The sequence below is a fragment of the Narcine bancroftii genome, chromosome 1 (genome assembly GCF_036971445.1).
Source record: "Narcine bancroftii isolate sNarBan1 chromosome 1, sNarBan1.hap1, whole genome shotgun sequence".
Classification (NCBI taxonomy): Eukaryota; Metazoa; Chordata; class Chondrichthyes; order Torpediniformes; family Narcinidae; genus Narcine; species Narcine bancroftii.
In genome coordinates, this window is record NC_091469.1 from 112,446,702 (window position 1) to 112,466,450 (window position 19,749).

General features: G+C 42.3%; 1 protein-coding gene across 7 annotated transcripts in view; it reads right to left on the bottom strand.

Moving 5' to 3' along the window:
* The window catches only part of xrcc4 (X-ray repair complementing defective repair in Chinese hamster cells 4), a 534,233-nt gene that overhangs the window by 129,870 nt on the left and 384,614 nt on the right, over positions 1–19,749 (bottom strand). For all 7 annotated transcript variants that reach the window (XM_069936314.1, XM_069936320.1, XM_069936331.1 and 4 more), the window contains one exon: positions 16,519–16,654. In XM_069936314.1, coding sequence (XP_069792415.1) covers positions 16,519–16,654 — 136 coding nt within the window. The remainder of the gene's footprint in view (positions 1–16,518; positions 16,655–19,749) is intronic.

A 19,749-nucleotide genomic window follows, 5' to 3' on the forward strand; every position in this document is an offset into this window, starting at 1 on the left:
TACGAAGTCTAAAGGGTTAAAAATCGGAACATAAGATGGAAGGAGTAAGTAGGGATGTAGGACAAGAGTTCGGGGAAGACAGAGGAGTTCCCCCATCTGTAAACCGACAGTGGGAAAAAACAAGGAATCAATTACTGGGAGGATTACCGAAGGGAGAGGAGGTACAGTCTATTGCACGGTACGAACTGATATGGAAAGAGCTGCAGAGTCAGGGGAAGGTACCACGAGGGTTTGAAAAAATCCGGCTGGTACTGTACTTAGGAGAAGCAGATAGGGAAGCAGCCAAGGAGGTACAGGAACATGAGGCAAAGGGACAAGGATCTATATGGAATAGAAGAAGGCTTAAACAGCAGAAAGAAGTGAAGGAACAGAGAAGGGCAGATTTACACAATATGACATTGGCTTGCATGGCTGTGGAAGCGAACCTTCAACATGATATTAAAAAGGGACCCCCTATCATAAAGGAGAAAACGGGGGAGGTTAAGCCGTCAGCCCCGCTATATCCAAAGTTACCAGAGACATTGCCACCACCTTATCCTATTCCCCAGATGCCAACGATGCAGATAAGTGAGGGAATAGTGAATGTCACCGAGTTAACAGGTCCAGAACTACATGAGGCGAAGGAGAGACTTAAGAGAGTTGCGCAGGAGAGAGTGGAGGAAACAAAGGAATGGGTGCACAAAATACAGAACGATATATGTGCAGTAAGGGAAAATAGTAGGTGCTTGGGAAAAACAGATGAGAGAGAGCTGGGACAAGAAGAGGAGAATAGGAAGGGAGATGACCCAGCGAGTGTCAGATGGGAGAGGGAGAGAGAGCAGAACGAGGAAACTGAAATAGCTAGTGTGAGTGTTGAGAGTGAAGAGGAGGAACAGCCAGTCACGATCAGGGGAAGCATGATCACACACAGAAGACAGGGTCAGGAGAACCCTCGCTCCCCTTTGGGATATGCGTTGCGGGACAGGGAGGAAGTACGGCTTCCAGAAAGGTATAGACAGATGCCGCTAATTAATGAGGGTCCGCAAATTGGGGAAAGGTGTCAACCCTTCTCATTCACCGACATGAATTGTATTTTGGACAAAATGCCACCTCCGACCGAGGGAGGTGGAGCGTGGATGGGAAAGTTCTGCCAATATACGATGGGACATAAGATAGCCATAGGGGATTGGAGAGCATTATTGGGGAAACAGCTTGGGCTGTGGGAGATACAGCAGGTAGAAATGATCGCAGGAATCACTAGATGCCTCGATGCCGAGCCATTTGCCAACCATGCTACGGCAGTAGGAGGGGCAATGCGGGATAAGTTTCCCGTTCCCCCCGGTGTCATGCAGTCCCTGACCTTTTCCATAAAGGAGGATGAGGAGATCTCGACTTTTTTGAGTCAGTGTAAGGAGAGTTGGACGGATAAAGCAGGAGTACACCCAGCCACAGATCCCTTGCAGACTACACTCTTTAGGGCTGCAGTAACGAGCAGACTGCCAGCTGTTAGTTAGGGAGGCGTTAGAGAATAACCCTGATATTCCTGGCTGCTCGAGTGAGCAATGGGAAAAACATTTGACCCATCACATGAAACGTTACAGGGCTAAGCAAAAGGAGGACAAACAAACTATGGAGTGGGCACAAGTGCAACTCCTTAAGCTTCAATTGATAGAGGCTAGGAAAAAGGCAACTGAGACAAAAAAGAATTCCTCAAAGGTAGCACTGACATCTGAACAGCTGGAATGGTATGAGATGGCAGGTGAGGCCATTCCTCATGTCACCCTTGCAATTGGCACTACTCACCAGGCAAAAGATTTGGGATCGATGTGTCGGAACTTGATGTCCCTAAGTGACTGGTCCAAGACCCAAATACCGACAGTGCAGTTCTCCTCATCTGGTCAGGCATACAGAATTTTGTCCCCGACATATGATCGAGTCCTCCTTGAGCATAGACAGATTGTACGTTTTCATGATAGAGAGAAGATGGATCACCCCGACTCGGCCCCTATGCTAGATTCTCTCCCTGAGAACCTGTGGTCAGTAGGATCAGCAGATGTGGGTTTTTGTCAGCAGGTTGATCCCATAACTTTCGAACTGTCAGATTACACCCCAATTTGGCAGATGCAGTATCCCCACAAACCCGAGGCTGAGGTGGGTCTGGCAGATACCGTTGATGGCCTTATGTATTCAGGGGTGTTGGAACATTCGTGTTCTAGTTGGAATACACCCATCTTACCTGTTCCGAAACAGGACACGGACAAATATCGGATGGCCCATGACTTAAGGCGCATCAATGGTATTGTGCGAACACCCACAGTTTCAGTACCAAACCCATATACTGCCATGACTGCTTTAACCCCTAACCACAAGTGGTTCTCTTACATAGATTTAGCAAATGCTTTCTTTTGCTTGCCGCTGGCAAAACCATTAAGAGATGTGTTTTCGTTCACGTATAGAGGTAGAAAGTTGCGGTATACTAGGCTTCCGCAGGGCTTTATCTTATCTCCAGGGATTTTCAATCAGGTGTTGAAAGAACAGCTGGGGGGGCTAGCACTGCCAGGTGGGGTAGTTCTGATCCAGTATGTAGATGACATCCTATTAGCAGCATCTGATCATACTTCCTGTTTGGAGGCCACCTGTCTCCTGCTAGTGCAGCTGTTCAAGGCAGGCTTTAAAGTCTCTCGCTCAAAGCTGCAATGCTGCAGACAGGTGGTCACCTTTTTAGGTAGAATGGTCTCAGCGAAAGGCACAGGGATTTCCCCTGCACATCGAACAGTGATACTACATCATCCAAAACCAAAGACAGTTAAGGAAATGCTTTCGTTTTTGGGTTTGTCAGGTTATAGTAGGCAGTTTATCCCATCGTATGGTGAGTTGACACATCCACTGCGAACTTTGGTGAATGAGCAGGGGATGAGGAATCTGGGAGCTACACTTGATTGGACTGCACAGGCTGAGATGAGTTTTATTCTATTGAAGCAAGCTCTTACAACAGCTATAGATTTGGCGAGTCCAAATTATAAACTACCTTTCTTTTTGGATGTTTCTGAAAAAGCACACTCAATTGATGGTGTTCTTTTTCAGAAAAAAGGGGGTGGAAGATGTGTGCTCATGTATGTGAGTATCACACTAGACCCGACGGAAGACAGACACCCACCATGTACGAGACATGCAGCGGGAGTAGCAAAGATTCTACAAAAGGTGGCACACATAGTAATAGGACATGGCCTGACGGTATTAACAACACATAGTATTGTAGCATTTGTGAGCTCGACAGCATTTAGAATGACTTCGCTAAGGCAGACGAGACTAGAAAAGATCCTGAATGCTCCAAATATTACGTTTACCCATGAAGGCATTAACATGGCAGACAATATGGGAGAGGGAGAACCACACTGTTGTGAGAAGAGGGAAGTGAAGGATATTAAAATAAGACCTGACTTACAGGCTACACCCTTAAGAGAACCAGATGAAACCTTGTTTACAGATGGGTGTTGTTACAGACACCCCACAGATGGATTGAAAGCTGCCTATGCGGTGGTACGAAAAACTACAGGAGGATTTGAAGAAATCATTGCAGGGACGGTGAGAGGAAAGGAGTCAGCACAACTCGCAGAACTACAGGGAATGATAGCAGCATTAGAATGGACAGAAGGAAAGGAGGTCAATATATATACAGACTTGGCATATGTGGTAGGGACAATACAGGTTGAGCTTAGTCAATGGATTAGAAGTGGGTTTTTAACAGCAGCAATGACCCTAATTAAACACGAGAAGGACGTTAGGAAACTGGCTGAGGCCCTCCTGAAACTAAGGGCATTAGCAGTTCTTAAATGTAAAGGACATGATAGAACAGATACGATGGTGGCTCGGGGAAATCAGGAAGCGGACATGGCCGCTAAAAGGGCAGCAGGATACGGCCCTCAGTTTATTATGATACAGGCAGACAGAACAGCACATGACTTATTACCACCGTGTAGGGTAGAAGTAATAATACAGGAACAAGCAAAGGCATCACCTCAGGAAAGGATGGTATGGGAGGAAAGGGGGGCAATGGAGGATCAAGGACTATGGAGATCGATAGACGGGAGGCCAGTTTTACCATCCGGACTCATGAAACCCCTCCTCGAGGAGGCGCATGGGCTAACACACTGTGGAAAGAAGCAGATGATAAGGTATTTGATACATTGGTAGCACCCCTTCCTGCCGGCGATGGTGGAGAACCATATTAGAGAGTGTGAGGTATGTATAACTTTCAATGTCAAGGCGACTGTAAAGCCACATGAAGGACAGTTCCCGTTACCAGGGCAGGAAATTGTACTTGATTATACGGACATGATTGAGAGGGTAAGTGGCTATCGATACCTCTTAGTGGCAGTAGATGTGTTCACAGGGTGGCTGGAGGCAAACCCTGCCAAAAGAGAAGATGCAAGGACGGTATGTAAATTCCTGATCAACCAGTAAATTCCGAGACACGGATTTCCTAGAAAAATTAGGTCCGATAATGGAAGTCATTTTAAGAATAACAATCTACAGGAGGTAGAAGCGATGTTGGGATTGAAACATGCCTTTGGAACGGTGTACCATCCACAATACCAAGGGAAAGTGGAGAGGATGAACCAAACAATAAAAGGTAAGATCGGGAAAGTACAGGCACGGACCAAATTAAATTGGGTGTATGCGTTGCCCCTGGCATTAATGTCAATAAGGAGTTCGGTAAGTTCTGTGACAGGATTTACTCCATATGAACTACTAACGGGGCACCAGTGTCCGGGACCGGGAGCCGGAATTCAGACTACAAAGAATGAGGTAAGTTCAATGGGATGCAAGCTTTATTATGATAAACTAACGGCTCTGGTGTCATATTTTTCACAACAGGTCACAAGTCCCAACAGAAAAGGGGAAACACCGATACCTTCAGTCGCGGAGTGGGTTCTGCTAAAGGTCATCAAGAGAAAGTGGTCAGAGCCCAGGTGGACAGGACCCTACAGAGTGGTGGAGAGGACGTCCCACGCGGTTCAACTACAGGGAAAAGGCGAGACGTGGTATCATTGGAGTCAGTGAACGGCAACGGACCCACCTACACGGACACTGGAACAGATTCGAACGGAGATGACTGAGAACCTGTGAAGCAACTATGGACTAAGAACACTTAACACGTCCCTTTTTAAAGAGACTATTGGACTACGGTGACTGTATATCAGTGGTTGACGGTATAATCAATTTATTGGCATCAAAACAATGAAGGGAGCTGGGATGAATAATATGTGGGGACTATGGGTACTGGTGTTCCGAGCCCTTGAAGGGGCTGGGGAAGAAAACCACTGTACGAAGTGTGTGCACTCGGCCTGGGAGTCGCATAACAAAAAAGAACAGTACTTTGGTGATTGGACTAACTTTCCTGAACACTGTGTGGGGACTCACACGGGACGTAAGTGTGTGCATAATGGACGAGTGTATGATGTTAAATTCAATAGGGGATCGTTACAGTTCACGCCAAATCGAGACCGCTGTCCCCAAGGAGTAACATGGTTTTGTGCCCCGGAGGGAGACCAAGATAAGGAGAAAGGGGGCTCAATACCCATTCAGAGGATACAGTGGGAACCCATGTGGCAAAATGGAAAACAACCATACGTATGGGACAGAGATAAGGGGGATATCTATGCCAACGCTAAACGCCAGGCAGCCACTCACAGAGTAGGTGACAATAGATGGGTAGACCTTTGCCAAACTACGGCAGAACTCTTGGGGGTAAAAAACTGTTGGGTATGTGGGGGACCCACAAGAGATGGGTCATGGCCATGGAGCGGGGAGCCCCTGGAAGTTTGGGAGTTGATGAGTTTTCACGGATCGGCAGATGAGACGCGCCCCCGCCAGACATGGCATTTAGCTAATCACCCATTAGGGGAGGAATGTATCAGGAAGGAGCAAGGCAATCATTATAAAGGAGATTCGAGGTGCACAAGGGTTAAAATCTTGGGGAAGTTCCCTCGATGGCATCCTCAGCGACCCCGGTGGTTCCTGGCCCCACAGAATGAAGCAAATTGCAGACCTATAACAGATAACTCCCGTGGGAAAGTGGTATGGAATTGCACAGGCGTTAATCCATATGAAGGGGTTCCCTCACTCAGACAATTTTGGGCTCATCCCTATCCACATGGATTTGCCCCAGAGGGATTATATTGGATTTGTGGGAATATGGCATACACTTTTTTGGAGCCAGACTGGAGGGGAACGTGCTGTATAGGTATCATTCAACCACAATTTGTGCTTTTACCACAGAACGACTCCCATCAGTTAGCCGCGCGTGTATATCAGGGGCTCCGTCAGAAGAGGGATTTAAAGATCGGTGAGTGGGGAGAGGACTGGCCTCCAGAGCGCATTATTTCTTATTATGGACCTGCCACTTGGGCCCAGGATGGGTCCTGGGGGTATCGAACTCCAATTTACATGTTAAACCGTCTGATTCGTTTACAAGCTATTTTGGAAATTATCACCAATAACACCGCCACAGCCCTTGATCTGTTGGCAGAAGAGCAGCAACAGATTAGGGCCACGGTGTTTCAAAACCACTTAGCATTAGACTACTTGTTAGCCACTGAAGGGGGAGTGTGTGAGAAATTGAATCTCACTAATTGTTATTTAAAAATCGATGTCAATGGCCAAGCAGTAAAGGAGATTTCCTCAGGCATTCGCAAATTAGCTCATGTCCCGGTTCAGACCTGGCGACCCTGGGGCAGCTCATGGCTGGGAAATTTGTTCTCTGGAGACTGGGGATGGATACAGACTGCAGTGCTAGTTGCTGGAGTTGTGGTGTTGGCGTTGATCCTGATCCCGTGCATCCTTCACTGCCTCCAGTGCCTGATTCAACGAGTGTTGTCACAGGGAGACATCCCCAGACCCCAAGGCATGTATTTGTCCCTACTGCCCTCCCAAGAGTATAATGACTACAAGGGGTCAGAAATGCCGATCCTGGCAATGACTCCAGAGGTCTCGGCCTAATAAGTTAACTGGTGGTTGGTCTCATTTTCATGAGACCAAAAGGGGGACTGTTGGAATCTAGGGGTTAAAACATTATGAAAGAAATGATTAATTAATAAGTTTATATGTACTGCATGGGTCAGGGAAAAAGAGGAATGTGATTAAGTGGCAATCACAGCATGGAGCAAAGTTGGCTGAGCAAAATTGTCTGCTCCCAAATACAGGGAGAGGAAATGCATGAAACGATTTAGGAGGAATGCTCAGACTGAAGGAGGTGGTGAGTAGCACAGGAGACACAGGCCAGACCAGAACAAAGAATGGCCTGCAAGAAACAAAGGGAATGGAAAACCAGTCTAGGAGGAAGATTAAGGCAGGAGGAGCTGTTAAAGAGAACAGCAGAAATTGGCCAGACAGGAACAGAATGGTGATTAGAAATATCTGGGGATGAATTAATTTCTGATCAAATCAACAGGATAGTCTGGCCTGGAGGATTAAGATGGGAGCGCTACACTCCAGATATCTGCAAAACAAGAGATGACTTGTGATAACCCTTATGCAAAAAGATCTAGCAAAGGAAGCCAACTTTTGTTCTGTATGATAAGGTTGATCTATATAAACTGAGGCAACTGGACAATAGGGGTCAGTCTTGGGGAATAGCTCACTGTGCAGGTGACCTATGAACTAACGACTGATCCAGAGCTCTGTTAAGTTTTATTCTTGTGCTGTGTAATAAATTGACTGTTGAACTGAATACCTTCTCCTATCACTTCATTCAAAGAACACGCTGGACTCAGACCACACATAGACTAAATTAAGAGTAAGGTAAAGCCAGAGTCCGACAGCGGTCAAAATTAATCAATCAATTAATGAATCAAGTTTAAGACTTGGTAAACCAGCTTGTTAGTTATTAGATCCTGACTTCCAAACTCTGTCCACCATCTACAAGGCATATGTGAGGAGTAAACCGGGAGCAGCTCCAACAAACCTCACGAAGTTTGAAAAGACAAAGCAGCCCAGTTGATTGGCACTCTGTCTCCCACTCCAAATGCTGATTCCTTGCAGCAATAGTACAGAACGGTTGCTGTATGTACCAACTACAAAATGCACTAGTTATTCCTTGGGCCATTTCAGGAAAACCTCCAAACCTGCAACTTCTAGCACTAAGATGGACACCAGCTGGATGTCCCCCCACTAATTTGTCGCAGCTAAATTCTGGAACTCTGTCCAACAGCATTATATTTGTATCCTTATCAAAAGAAATGTAGAATTTCAAGAAATGGGTTACTAATCACTTCTTAAGGTCAATAAATGCTGGTCTTGCAAATGATGCATCAGACCCAGAAAAACAAATCGTTAAAAATATAGTTTTCTTACTGATTCCTATCAACCAATTTCATCTATACATTGTTACATTTTATTTTGTATGGCTTTCTGATTTTTTGTTAAAAACCATTCTTGTCTCTGTTGGGCACTACCAGTTGCCCCAATAATCACAAGGACAAAGACTGAGGGGAATGATAGGCTTTATTGTACAGAAGACTTAAGCTGGCCCGGATCCAAGCTAGGGAAGTGCAGGGAAGGGAGAGGTGGCTCGACCTTTATGGCCTGGGTCCCAGGGGAGATTGTTATCAGGGGGCAGGCCAGCCCGAGCTTTTACAGGCCAATGAGTACATACAATCCATACCATTACGGCCCCTCTGCCTGTTTCAGTCACTGAAACTGGGGCAAGGGGCACATAAAACAATCGAGTGCAACAGCCCAATTCCATCTGAATCAGACTCAAGCCAACTGGCACCTCAAAGTATGATTTAAAAAAATTGACTGGTGTGCCAGGTAAAGCTATCCCAAGCAACCAGCATGAATCAGGAGTGAATTATAGGGTTTTTCAGAATTTCAATGGCTAAAATATACAATGCATTAGATGTAGCCTTATCTATTTACATCTGGTAAGAGACCATAGTTTACTCATGTGGTTTAATTTATTTAGATCTCAACTTTCAAAAGAAATATAGCTGTAAAAGCCAAAAAACAGGGCTCAATAAATGAAAAACTGTACTCAATTAGGATATTTTTGCATTATCTCTGCGTCATTTAAAATCATATTGAAAATTAGACATTTGAGAATAGATTACACAAGAACAGTTCTTCAGACTGTAATTAGTAGCTAAGTAGCAATCTTCAAAGACAATGGCTCCACACAGCTGGCTGACTGAAGGGAATGAGCTTCTCCTTTGTTCTGCTACTTCATTAAACATGCTTTTTGTCTTGCAATCAAATAGCATATTATAATCAGGGTAACTTATTAAACACAAATTATCTTAATTTTGTTAACTCCATATCTTTATTTAACGGAGTAAAAACTCAATTTATTAAAAGGCCACAAATGTGTTCTGACCCAGAGTACGTGCTTTATTTACATTGAAGCTAATTACTGCTGTTCTCATCACATACTGATCATCAACATGTTAGAACAACATTAACTTTTGTCGAGCTAGAATACACTGTTCTTTGTCAAATTCAAATTTAAAAATCTGGTCTTACTCTTATAATAGAGCTAAATTGTCCTGTTCATCTAGAGAAAAGACTAAACTCCACAAATTCGCAGGAAATTTATCAACATATTTATGCTGTTAATTATCCATGACTGTTCTCCATACTGCCTGCAGGCACTGAGCCTAGATATAAATTTTATCCTCCTAATTTAACTCCTACTGGCATAATAAATCAGAAAAGAACAATCCTTAGTCTGAACAGATTTTGAATTAAGAAAGTAAAAGTTGGATAAACAAATGATAAAAACAGTCAGCCAAATTATTACTAGTCCGATAAAGTTTTCTGCAGCCCTTTCTCTTGCTCTCTTTCTCTATTTTTGCTTCATTTTTCATATTTATATTGCTTCACACTGTCCCTCCATAAATTATGATTCAAATTATTTACTCTATTTTGGAAAATTGTTCTGTATATGTGAACATATACCAATGAATTAAAACACCCAACTCTAAAAATCATACCAATAATCCCAGCACACTTCATCAGTTATTCTTATAATATACAAGTTCAGAGGAGCAGGGCATACATGAGCATTCAATATAATTATGGATAATCTAATTTTCACCTCAACTCTGCATTCCCATCTACCCTCAGATACCTTTTGCACTGTTCCTTACAAGGCAATCATTTCTTAATCTATCCATCATGGCTTTAAAAATATTTAAAGATCATATTGCACAGAAAGAAGTCCTTCAGCTCACTACTTCACCGCAGCCATAAGGTAACCGTATATATTAATCCTATTTTCTAGCATTCGCTTAATAGCATTTATGTGTTAGTGATAGGTGCTCATCTGAATTCTTCTTCAATGGCGTGAAAGTCTCCTGCTTCCTTTGTTACTTCAGGTAATGAATCCAGATTCCAACTGTGTTATGGCTGAAAAAAACTTCTCATCTTTGACCTAAGCCCTCTGGTCTTGTTTACCTTGGCAGAGGAAAAGTTAATAATTATCCCATCTATGCATCTCATTTAGTGTTCTTCTGTCAGATTCACCCATCAACAACCTCTGCTCCGTAGCAAAAAAAATCCAATACACACAATTTCTCCTTGTAAGTACAATGCGACATCCTGTGTGATCATTTCTTTCCCATAGTGTGGCAACCAAACCTGAACACTATAAAACCTGATTGCTCTTATACCTACCTACCTATGCATTGGTTTATGATAGCATATCCTTATCCCTCATTCACCCACCTTATGTACCTGTACTGCCACCTTCAGGGATGCTTGGGCTCCAAGTTCTCTCTGTTTCCGAATGGTCCCTTGGGCTCTACCATGAACTGTGTGTGTATGTTCTAATCATATCTCACACTCGTCAGGAGTAAATTCCCTGTACCATTGCTTTGCCCATCTTACCATATCATCAAATATGATAATAATGGAGTTTACTGTCATATACTTTGAATAATGTGCAAATGCACCAATATTTTTACTTGCTGCAGCAGAACCAACCACTTCACAAAAACAACCAGGATGGTAATAACTTCAATTAAAAGCTAATAAATACAAAATATAAATAGATAGTAAATATTCACAGTTGTCATAGACAAGAAAATATAGTGGCATTGCAATAGTGCCTTTTGTGGCATTGGGGCAGTCCATGACTCAAGTTTTCTGCTCTTTTAAAGTAATCATGCATAGTTTCCTTTCAATATATATCCACTTCCTATTGTACATCATCACTGAAATTGCTTCTACCAACCTTTGCAGCTGTGTAACCCATATCAATTTGCCGATGAAATGTTCTGGTAATAGGATATCAATCTGAAATGTTAATGCAATGCACAAAAGAGCTGGAGAAACTTGAGCAGGTCCGCAGCATCAGTAGAAAGTAAAGGGTGACCAACATCTGAAGTGGGAAGAGTTCAAAGAAATGAAGATCCAGTGAAGCTACTGACACGTCATTGGTGAATTACAGGCCAATCCAAATGACCTCACTAAGTCATCTTTCCATTTTTGTGGCTGCCCACATCTCCTTTTACCCTTAAGGTGGCACAGTGGGTGTAGCAGTTAACACAATGGCTTTACAGCGCCAGCGATTGGGACAGGATCGGGGTCCAAATTCTGCACTGTCTGTAAGGAGTTTGTACGCTCTCCCCATGTCTGCGTGAGTTTTTACCGGGGGCTCTGGTTTCTTCTCACCGTTCAAAATGTAGGTTAATGGCCTTTTATTGTGCTGTATATCTAAATTTAAATTTACTTTTCAACCTACTTGCTAATTTCTCCAAACAATCATTCTTCTTTAAGTCCAAACTCATTTTCTTTCCTTCTCTAAACAATGTTCATGTTTAAACACAATGGTTCTCACTTTACTTGCGTGACCTTCTCAGTCAATCTATGATATACACAATTCATTGCTTTTTATATCCATTTCATATTGGGATTCTAAAAATATTCATGCATTCTAATCAAGGTACTGTAAAAATTCAACTTCAATCTTCCTTATTTTGCACGAATTAAAACAAGATACAGAATGGAGGATTCTATTTGCTTTTGTTTTAATTTCTATCTTCAGTGACTTGCAAGAACATCAACTATACTAGCAACATCACTATTCTAGTAACGTCAGTCATCGAGTCAAGGAGTCATACAGCACTGTTCAGCGCTTCTTGTCCATGCTGACCCATCTGGTTTACCATTTGCTATACAGTTATTATATTTCTTTCCAAAATGTTTCACAATTATCTACACTGAACTGAATATTTACTAAACCCTGTCTTCTCTGTTTTACTTTTCACCAGCTGGTTAATCCAAAATTCTGCAATCTGAGCTCTCTCTCACACATTGTTGTGGCCATCCAGCATCGCGAATGTCTCCAAGAATCACTGATTCATTCCATTCCCATGACCCTATTATAAGGTAGTGCATAACTTACTTTATCTAATTTTCCAGTCCTGGTTTTAAAATTTTTTCATGGTCTTGCCCCACTTGATTTGAGTGATCTTCTCTAGGCTCATCAAATTACTGCTCGATCCCTGCCATGCCCATCCAACCACTGGGAAGTTTCATTTTCAGGCAAAATATGTTTCAAAATTCTCTCCCTTAACCCACTATCCCTTTCTACCATAGAACCTTTCCCAAACAGATCCTGGGCCATTTTACCACTCTACCTAACTCATAAGACCATACTTCACTGTCCCCAATCCCACTGACACCAATATCAACCATGACTTTTTAAATAATCTAAGGCAGCCATTTTCAACCTTATTTTTGGCTACGTGCCCTTGAGGACTCTGCTCAAAGTTTATGGGCCCCCTTCCCTGAGAAGCAGTTAAATTTTGGTTTCTTCCATAGTTCTATCCTCATTCATTCAGTTGCCTTGCCGTTCGACGTAGGTGATCATGTTTCTCCATCTGTCATGATCTCTGATCCTTTGAATTGTAGTTGTTGCTTCCCCTGTTCTTCTTCAGTGAAGGCTCCTTCTTTGAGCTGAGATCATAGTTGATGTTGAGTTCATGATTATACAAGGGAAAAATACTGAATTGGTTTCCCGTTGGTTTCTTCAGTTGCCGTGTCCATACTGGATGGGTAACCCTGGCCATTGATCCGCAGATTCATCTGCCCAGCATTTTTAGTTTTACACGTATAAATTCCAATTTGTTGAATCTACTTGTAAAAACCATCCACTATATGAAATCCTACCGACTACTATCCTACCAACTACATAAAAAACATAAAAAATATTTATGTTACATGAGGTGAAAAGAAAACAAGGTTTTTACTCATATAAACTGTGGACCTTGGGGGTAGGAGGGTAGGGCCCCTGCTGAGAAAGGCTGGTTTAGAACAGACAAAGACATAGCTTAATCTTACAAGATTAATCTTACCTCTCTCTCTCTATAACCTGGGATATATCCCATCAGACCCTCTTTAAGTCTCCTCTTTAAATATCTTTTACAATAACGTCATCAATCATATCAAAAACAGTGAATAGCATATTTTACCGAGTACACCACTAGTTCACTGGCCCATAAAAAAACATTCTCCTACTGACAATCTCTGATCAATCAGAACTCATACCTAATGATGGTAAAATGGTTGCACCTTCAAGTCTATTTCTCCTCTGTTATTCCATAATCTCCACTGATTTACAGGCTGTGGCTGGCAAAAAGCCTCCACCTAATACTTTCAAATGTTTTCTTCTCCACAAAATCCAATTTATTACTTTCAAATAGTCATGAATTGCAAAATAGCCAAATAAAAGTGAAAAAGCACGAAGAAATATCAACACCTAATTTAACACCAGCTCAATTACCAACAACTTAGAGAGACACTGAGGACAACTAATTTGCAGGCAGAAGCCTAGTGTAGTGCATGCTTTGGATAGGGAGAAACCCCTGTAGAGGACTGAGATGAGGATTTATAATGATTATACACAATGAAATTCTATTTTTAATTAAATTTAGACATACAGCATGGTAACAGACGCTTTTGGCCCATGAGCCTCTGCCACCCAATTACACCCAATTGACTTACGCTCCTGAATGTTTTAAACAGTGGGAGGAAACGGGAGACCCTGGAGAAAGCCCTCGCAGACACGTGAAGAATGTGCAAACTCCTTACAGACCCTTTCCCCGATTGCTGGCACTGTAACAGCATTGCATTAGCTGCTACGCTAACCTGTGCCACTCTTGTTGCTTATTCTTGTTTCTTCGGCGTGACAGAATGCTTATGAACCACAGAGGAACCTGGGACCAGGTATGCAAAAAGGTTTAGATAGGGTTCATCCATTCCAGCAAGGAATTAGGGGGAAACTCAAATTTGTACAAATAAAAGCTGGAGGGACACTGCAGGCCAGGTAGCATAGAATGGACAGACAATCTTTTGTCATGACAAAAGTTTTCGACCTAAAAGATTGAGATCCATTTCTCTCTGTGTATGCTGCCTGACTTGCTGATTCCCCTCTAGTCTTTTTTTGCTCAAGTTTCCAGCATCTACATTTCTTGTCTTTCTCCAGTATAGTTATGGAAGCTTACCTGAGCATAGTGGCTGAATCCAGATGTTTTAGCTTTGTGACAGATTATGTTGTGTTTGTTTTGTATATAGATATGTTTTTGGGAGATAAATTGGGGTGGATTTTTTTTTAGTGTAGGTCACATACAAACACTTTAAAAAAGATCTGTTTTAAAATACTGGAGGTCTGCTCATGCTAGACAGGCTGGCACCAAGAGCCTTTGCAAATGTTTTGGAGAGTGCCCAAGAGACAACACTAATAGATTGTTGTTTACAAAAAGGCAACAGATGAAAGAACTCGTTGGAGCCACAAGCTGTGTGGAGTGGAACTTGCTGTTCTAAGAGGGTCATGTGGTTTTGCAATCAGACAGAGTATAACAGGCTTTCTCTCTGAGAGAGAGAGAGAATTCAGTTCCACAGTTTGACAGTCAGCAACTGGGAATGGAACAGGACAAGCTGGCAAGTTTGTGGAAAACCCCATTTGGAAGATGGGTTGTAACTGCTTAGTTCAGCCTGGTCAAAGCCCTTGTGGTTCATGTAAGAGAAGAGGATTGGTTGCATAATGCTTCACTTGAAATAAAAGAAACAAAAAGGTACTCTGTGCTGACCTGAAAGAAAGAGGTTATCATCTGGAGAACCCTGATGGGGAAAGTTTCTTCGGCAAGACAGTGAAGTGGTTTGTTACAAAGAATCAGTTGAGGGTGTCCAATGAACAACAAATCTCTCTGAAAACTGACAAGAACCTTCATGAGCGGTAACCTTTCATGCCCCAAAGCCTGGTGAACTTCATAAATGTTAAATTCTGTGCACAGTATGAGAACCGCCTGCAACCAGTAAACTTGGAAGAATGAGAAGTGAGATTGGCCACATGGCTTAAAAGATACATTTGCCTTCTGAACTCCAACTTTGAAATTGGTTTCCACTGAAATTCTGTGAAACATGAAAGTCTGCAGATGGTGTGATTGTAGTAAAAGCACAGAAATGCTGGCGGAAGTCAGCAGGCCTTGCAGCATCTATAGGAGGTAAAGATTAAGAAAAACCTGATGATTTGGGCCTGAGCCCTTTTTCAAGGAATGAGTAAAAAGCAGGCAGGCGTCTAAACTAAAAGGCCGTGGAGAAGGAAAGAAAACACAGGGGGAGGAGTACAGACCAACTGACAAAAAGTGTTAATTGGATACAGATAGGAGGACTGGTGAAAGGAAAATGAGAATTGATTGGGAGGAAGTGAGAAGAAAAACTCTGAGCTAGAGGAAAGGAGACATAAGAATAAATGGGGGTGGGGGGTGGTTGCGGGGGTGGGGGGGGAGAGAGGCTAACAGGAATCAGAGATTGATGTAAATGCTATCTGGTTGGAGGGTGCCCCCATTGTGGTCTCCTATACATTAAAGAAACTGGATGCATTCTGGGAGATCACTTTGATGAGCATCTCAACTCTGCCTGCCTCAATAGTGAGGCTCTCCCAGTTGCCACCCATTCCCTTGCTGACAAGTTTGTTCATGGTCTTATGCACTGTCACACTGTGACCACCCGCAAATTGGAGAAACAACACCTCATATTCTATCTGGGCACCCTCCAACCAGATTAACACTGACTTCCGTTTCCATTAGTGCCCCCCCCCCCCCAACCCCTCACCATCTATCTCTATGTCTCCTTTCCTCTATCTCTGTCTCTCTCCCCTTTTCCCTCTGGAATATTTCTCCTGCACTCACTGAGCCAAAGCCCCTTCCCCAATCAGTCCTCAGCTTTTTTCTCTCCTGTCCTCCTATCCATATCCAATTAATACCTTTTGTCCATTGATCTGTACTCCTCCGCCTACTCTTTCATTTTTCTATCCAGCTTTTAATTTAGGCTCCTGCCCACTTTTAACTCATACTTTGAAGAAGGGCTCAGGGCCAAAATGTCGGATATATATCTTTACAGCCTCTGGATGCTGTGAGACCCGTTGAGTTCCGCCAGCATTTCGACTAAATTTCAGAAAAGGAATACAATGCATATGTAGTATCACATGCATTTAAAGATTAATTTCTTCACCATTATAAATGTAAAAAATCTCACCTCTTTTCCTGCAAATCTTTTGAGGGTTCTACTACATCAACCTTCTGATGTGGACGCCGGACCCGGCGTTTTCGACTTGTCGCGATGTCAACCGTGTCAAGTAGACCGCTGTCAATGGGATCATCCAGCGTTGAAGCTGAAAAGATAGGGAGACAAATGTGATGAATATCTGTATTTTTTTCCATCAGCATTTCAAACAGTCCAAACATTTTTATCTCAAAGCTAGAAGACATATTTTATAAATTGGCCACTCTTTGTGTTGAATTACAGCAGGGGCCTAGGTGCCATTTCTGGCACATTCCTTAAAAAACTGTATATATTTGGTCAATCAAATTTGAAAGCAACACATAAAATGAGCAAATAGTTCAAAAGATGACCAGAAAGCATAAACATATAATATTGAAGCATTCAATCCTACCCACAGACTAACTTTAAAGATTAACTTAAAAAAGAATTAAAAATAACTAAATGTGGCTTGTTCAAAAAATGCAAATCAACTCATTACTCATTTTGCTAATAACCATCCCTCCCACTGAAATTTATAGAACATTATAGCACAATATAGGCCATTCACCTCATAATATAGTGCAACCCACATAATCCTACTTCACACCCATAACCTGTGAGGTATGTTAGCATGCTCTGGTAGAAGTCTGTTCCACTGACTTTTGCCTTGTTCATCAGTCTTTTAACTGTCTGTACTGATTTTTTCCAGTCGACCATTGCACTGTGAAAAATGAGAACTTGACATGGCATCCATTTTCTGTGAAGACCTCACTTGCCATGCCATGTCTGGAAAATATGGCTTTCATACCTGTTATTACAGCATCTGCAGTGATGGTGTTCAGTTTACATACTGTGGATACAAGAAGTAATAGTCTGTGACTACAAGGGAGTCCTTCTCTTGACATTCAAATAGGTCAGCGCCTACCTTCTGGTAAGGTCTGTGTGGTGCTGGGTGTGGCTTTCGTGGTTCTGGAGGATTGTTTGCTTGATATTTCCAGCATATTGTAAGGTTTGACACTTCATTTGTTATATCATTGTTGATTCTTGGCCAATACATCACCTCTCGTGCTCTTTTCTTATACTTTTCGATTCCAAGCTGTCTTCCAAGATGTCTTTTTAGCATCTCTTTTCTCAGACTCTTTGGGATAAGGATTTTGCTTCCTTTGGAGATGATGTCTTCAACCACTGATAGTTCTGCCCTGCAATTCCAGTACTCTTCATGATGGGTCATCCATCCAAGAAATTTTTTCTCAGTTGTCTCAGTGTTTCATCTTTGTTTGTCTCTGACTTTATGAGCTCCATTGTTGCATCTGATATGGGCAGTGCACTTGTGATCATGTCCATGAAGGCATTCATGTCTTCATCCATTTTGATGTTTGCGGGTCTCTCGTGTCAACAGCTCTAGACAACGTATTTGCTGTGTACATTGGCTTACCTGACTTGTACGCCACATTCAGGGTATAGCGTTGCAGCCTAATCATCATTCTTTGTATTCTAAGTGGACATTCATTTAATAGCTTTTGGAACAATGCAATCAAGGACTTATGGTCAGTCTCTACACTGATTGCTTGTCCTGACACAAATTGATTAAATTTTTCACAGGCAGATATGATGCTGAGGAGCTCCTTTTCAATTTGAGCATATCGTGTCTCTGCGTCTGCCATTGAGTGTGATGCATATGTAATGGGTTGCCAGTCATCATATTTTTGCAGAAGAACTGTACCGAGCCCACTATGTGATGCATCCGATGATATCTTGATGGGTCTTGCTGGGTCGTAAAACCTCAGAACTGGTTCCTCTGTGAGCAGTTTCTTTAGTTTGTTCCATGAATTTTCATGCTCATGACTCCACTCCCATTCAATGTTCTTTTCTGTTAGTCTTCTCAATGGAGCCATCGTTTCTGAGAGGTTGGATATGAATTTACCCATATAGATGACCATTATCCATTAAACCTCTGTACGTCTTTTTTGCATTGTGGTCTTGGCATGTTCCCAATGGCGGACACCTTTTTGGGATCTGATCTGATGTTTTCACTGCCAATAATATCTCCTACAAATGTTAGTTCTGTCAGTCCAAGCTGGCATTTCTTTCTATTCAGCTTCAGGTTTGCTTTTCTTGTTAGTTCCAGCACTTTCCTTAGCCTCTCATCATGTTCCATTCTCGTGGTTCCCCATACTATGATGTCATCCATTGAAGTACCAACTCTGTCCAGGTGCTCATAGACCACATGGATAGTTTTATGATACCCCTCAGGAGCTGAGGCAATTATGAATGGTAATCTTAGGAATCTGTATCTGCTAAACGGACTATTGAACGTGCACAGTCTTGAACTTGCTTCATCCAATTCTAACTATCAAAATCCTGACGATCCATCTAACTTCCTGAAAAACTTTGCATGTGCAAATTGTGACATGTTTTCTTCACACTTTGGAAGTTTAACGTGTTCTCTCTTTTTTTTTCTCTGTTTAGATCTCTTGGATCCAAGTAAATTCTAAGCTTTCCATTCTTTTTGTCCACAATGAAGAGTGAACTCACCCATTCCATTGGCTCATCTAATTCTGAATCACGTGCAGGCTTTCCATCCTGTCCAACTCTGCTTCTAGTTGCTTTTGAAGTGCAAATGCAACTTATCTGCATAGATGTATTATCAGTGGCACACATTTATCCACTCTGATTGTGTGTTCTCCTGGACGGCAGCCTAGACCCTGAAATCAGTACTCTATCTTGAGTTCATCATAGACTTTCCCTCCTTCGCTTACCACAACTAGGACTCTTTTTACCAGGTTCAGTTTCACACCGGCTGTTAAATGTAGTATGGCCTGTACATCCTTTGATATCACGATGAATGCTACCATGTGCTCTTTGTCCTTGTGTTTCGCTTTGACCATGCATTCTCCTTGCACTGGTATATCGGTACCTGAATATCCTGTCACCTTCACTTTTGTTCCATACATCTTTGGTCTGGGTCTATTCTTAAAATCAGACTCTGATATTACATTAATTTGTGCTACAGTATCCAATTTAACTGAAATGTATATGTCATTCATTTTTAATCTTAACATCCAGTCTCTGTTTTCTTTCTTATTTTCAGTCTCAACATCTACATAAAATTCCTCTATCTCCCTTTCATCTACTGTACGAAATTTGCTTTGTTGCACTTGGTTCTTACAGCAATGGGCATAATGGTTGCTTTTGTTGCACATATTGCATGCTTTACCATATGCT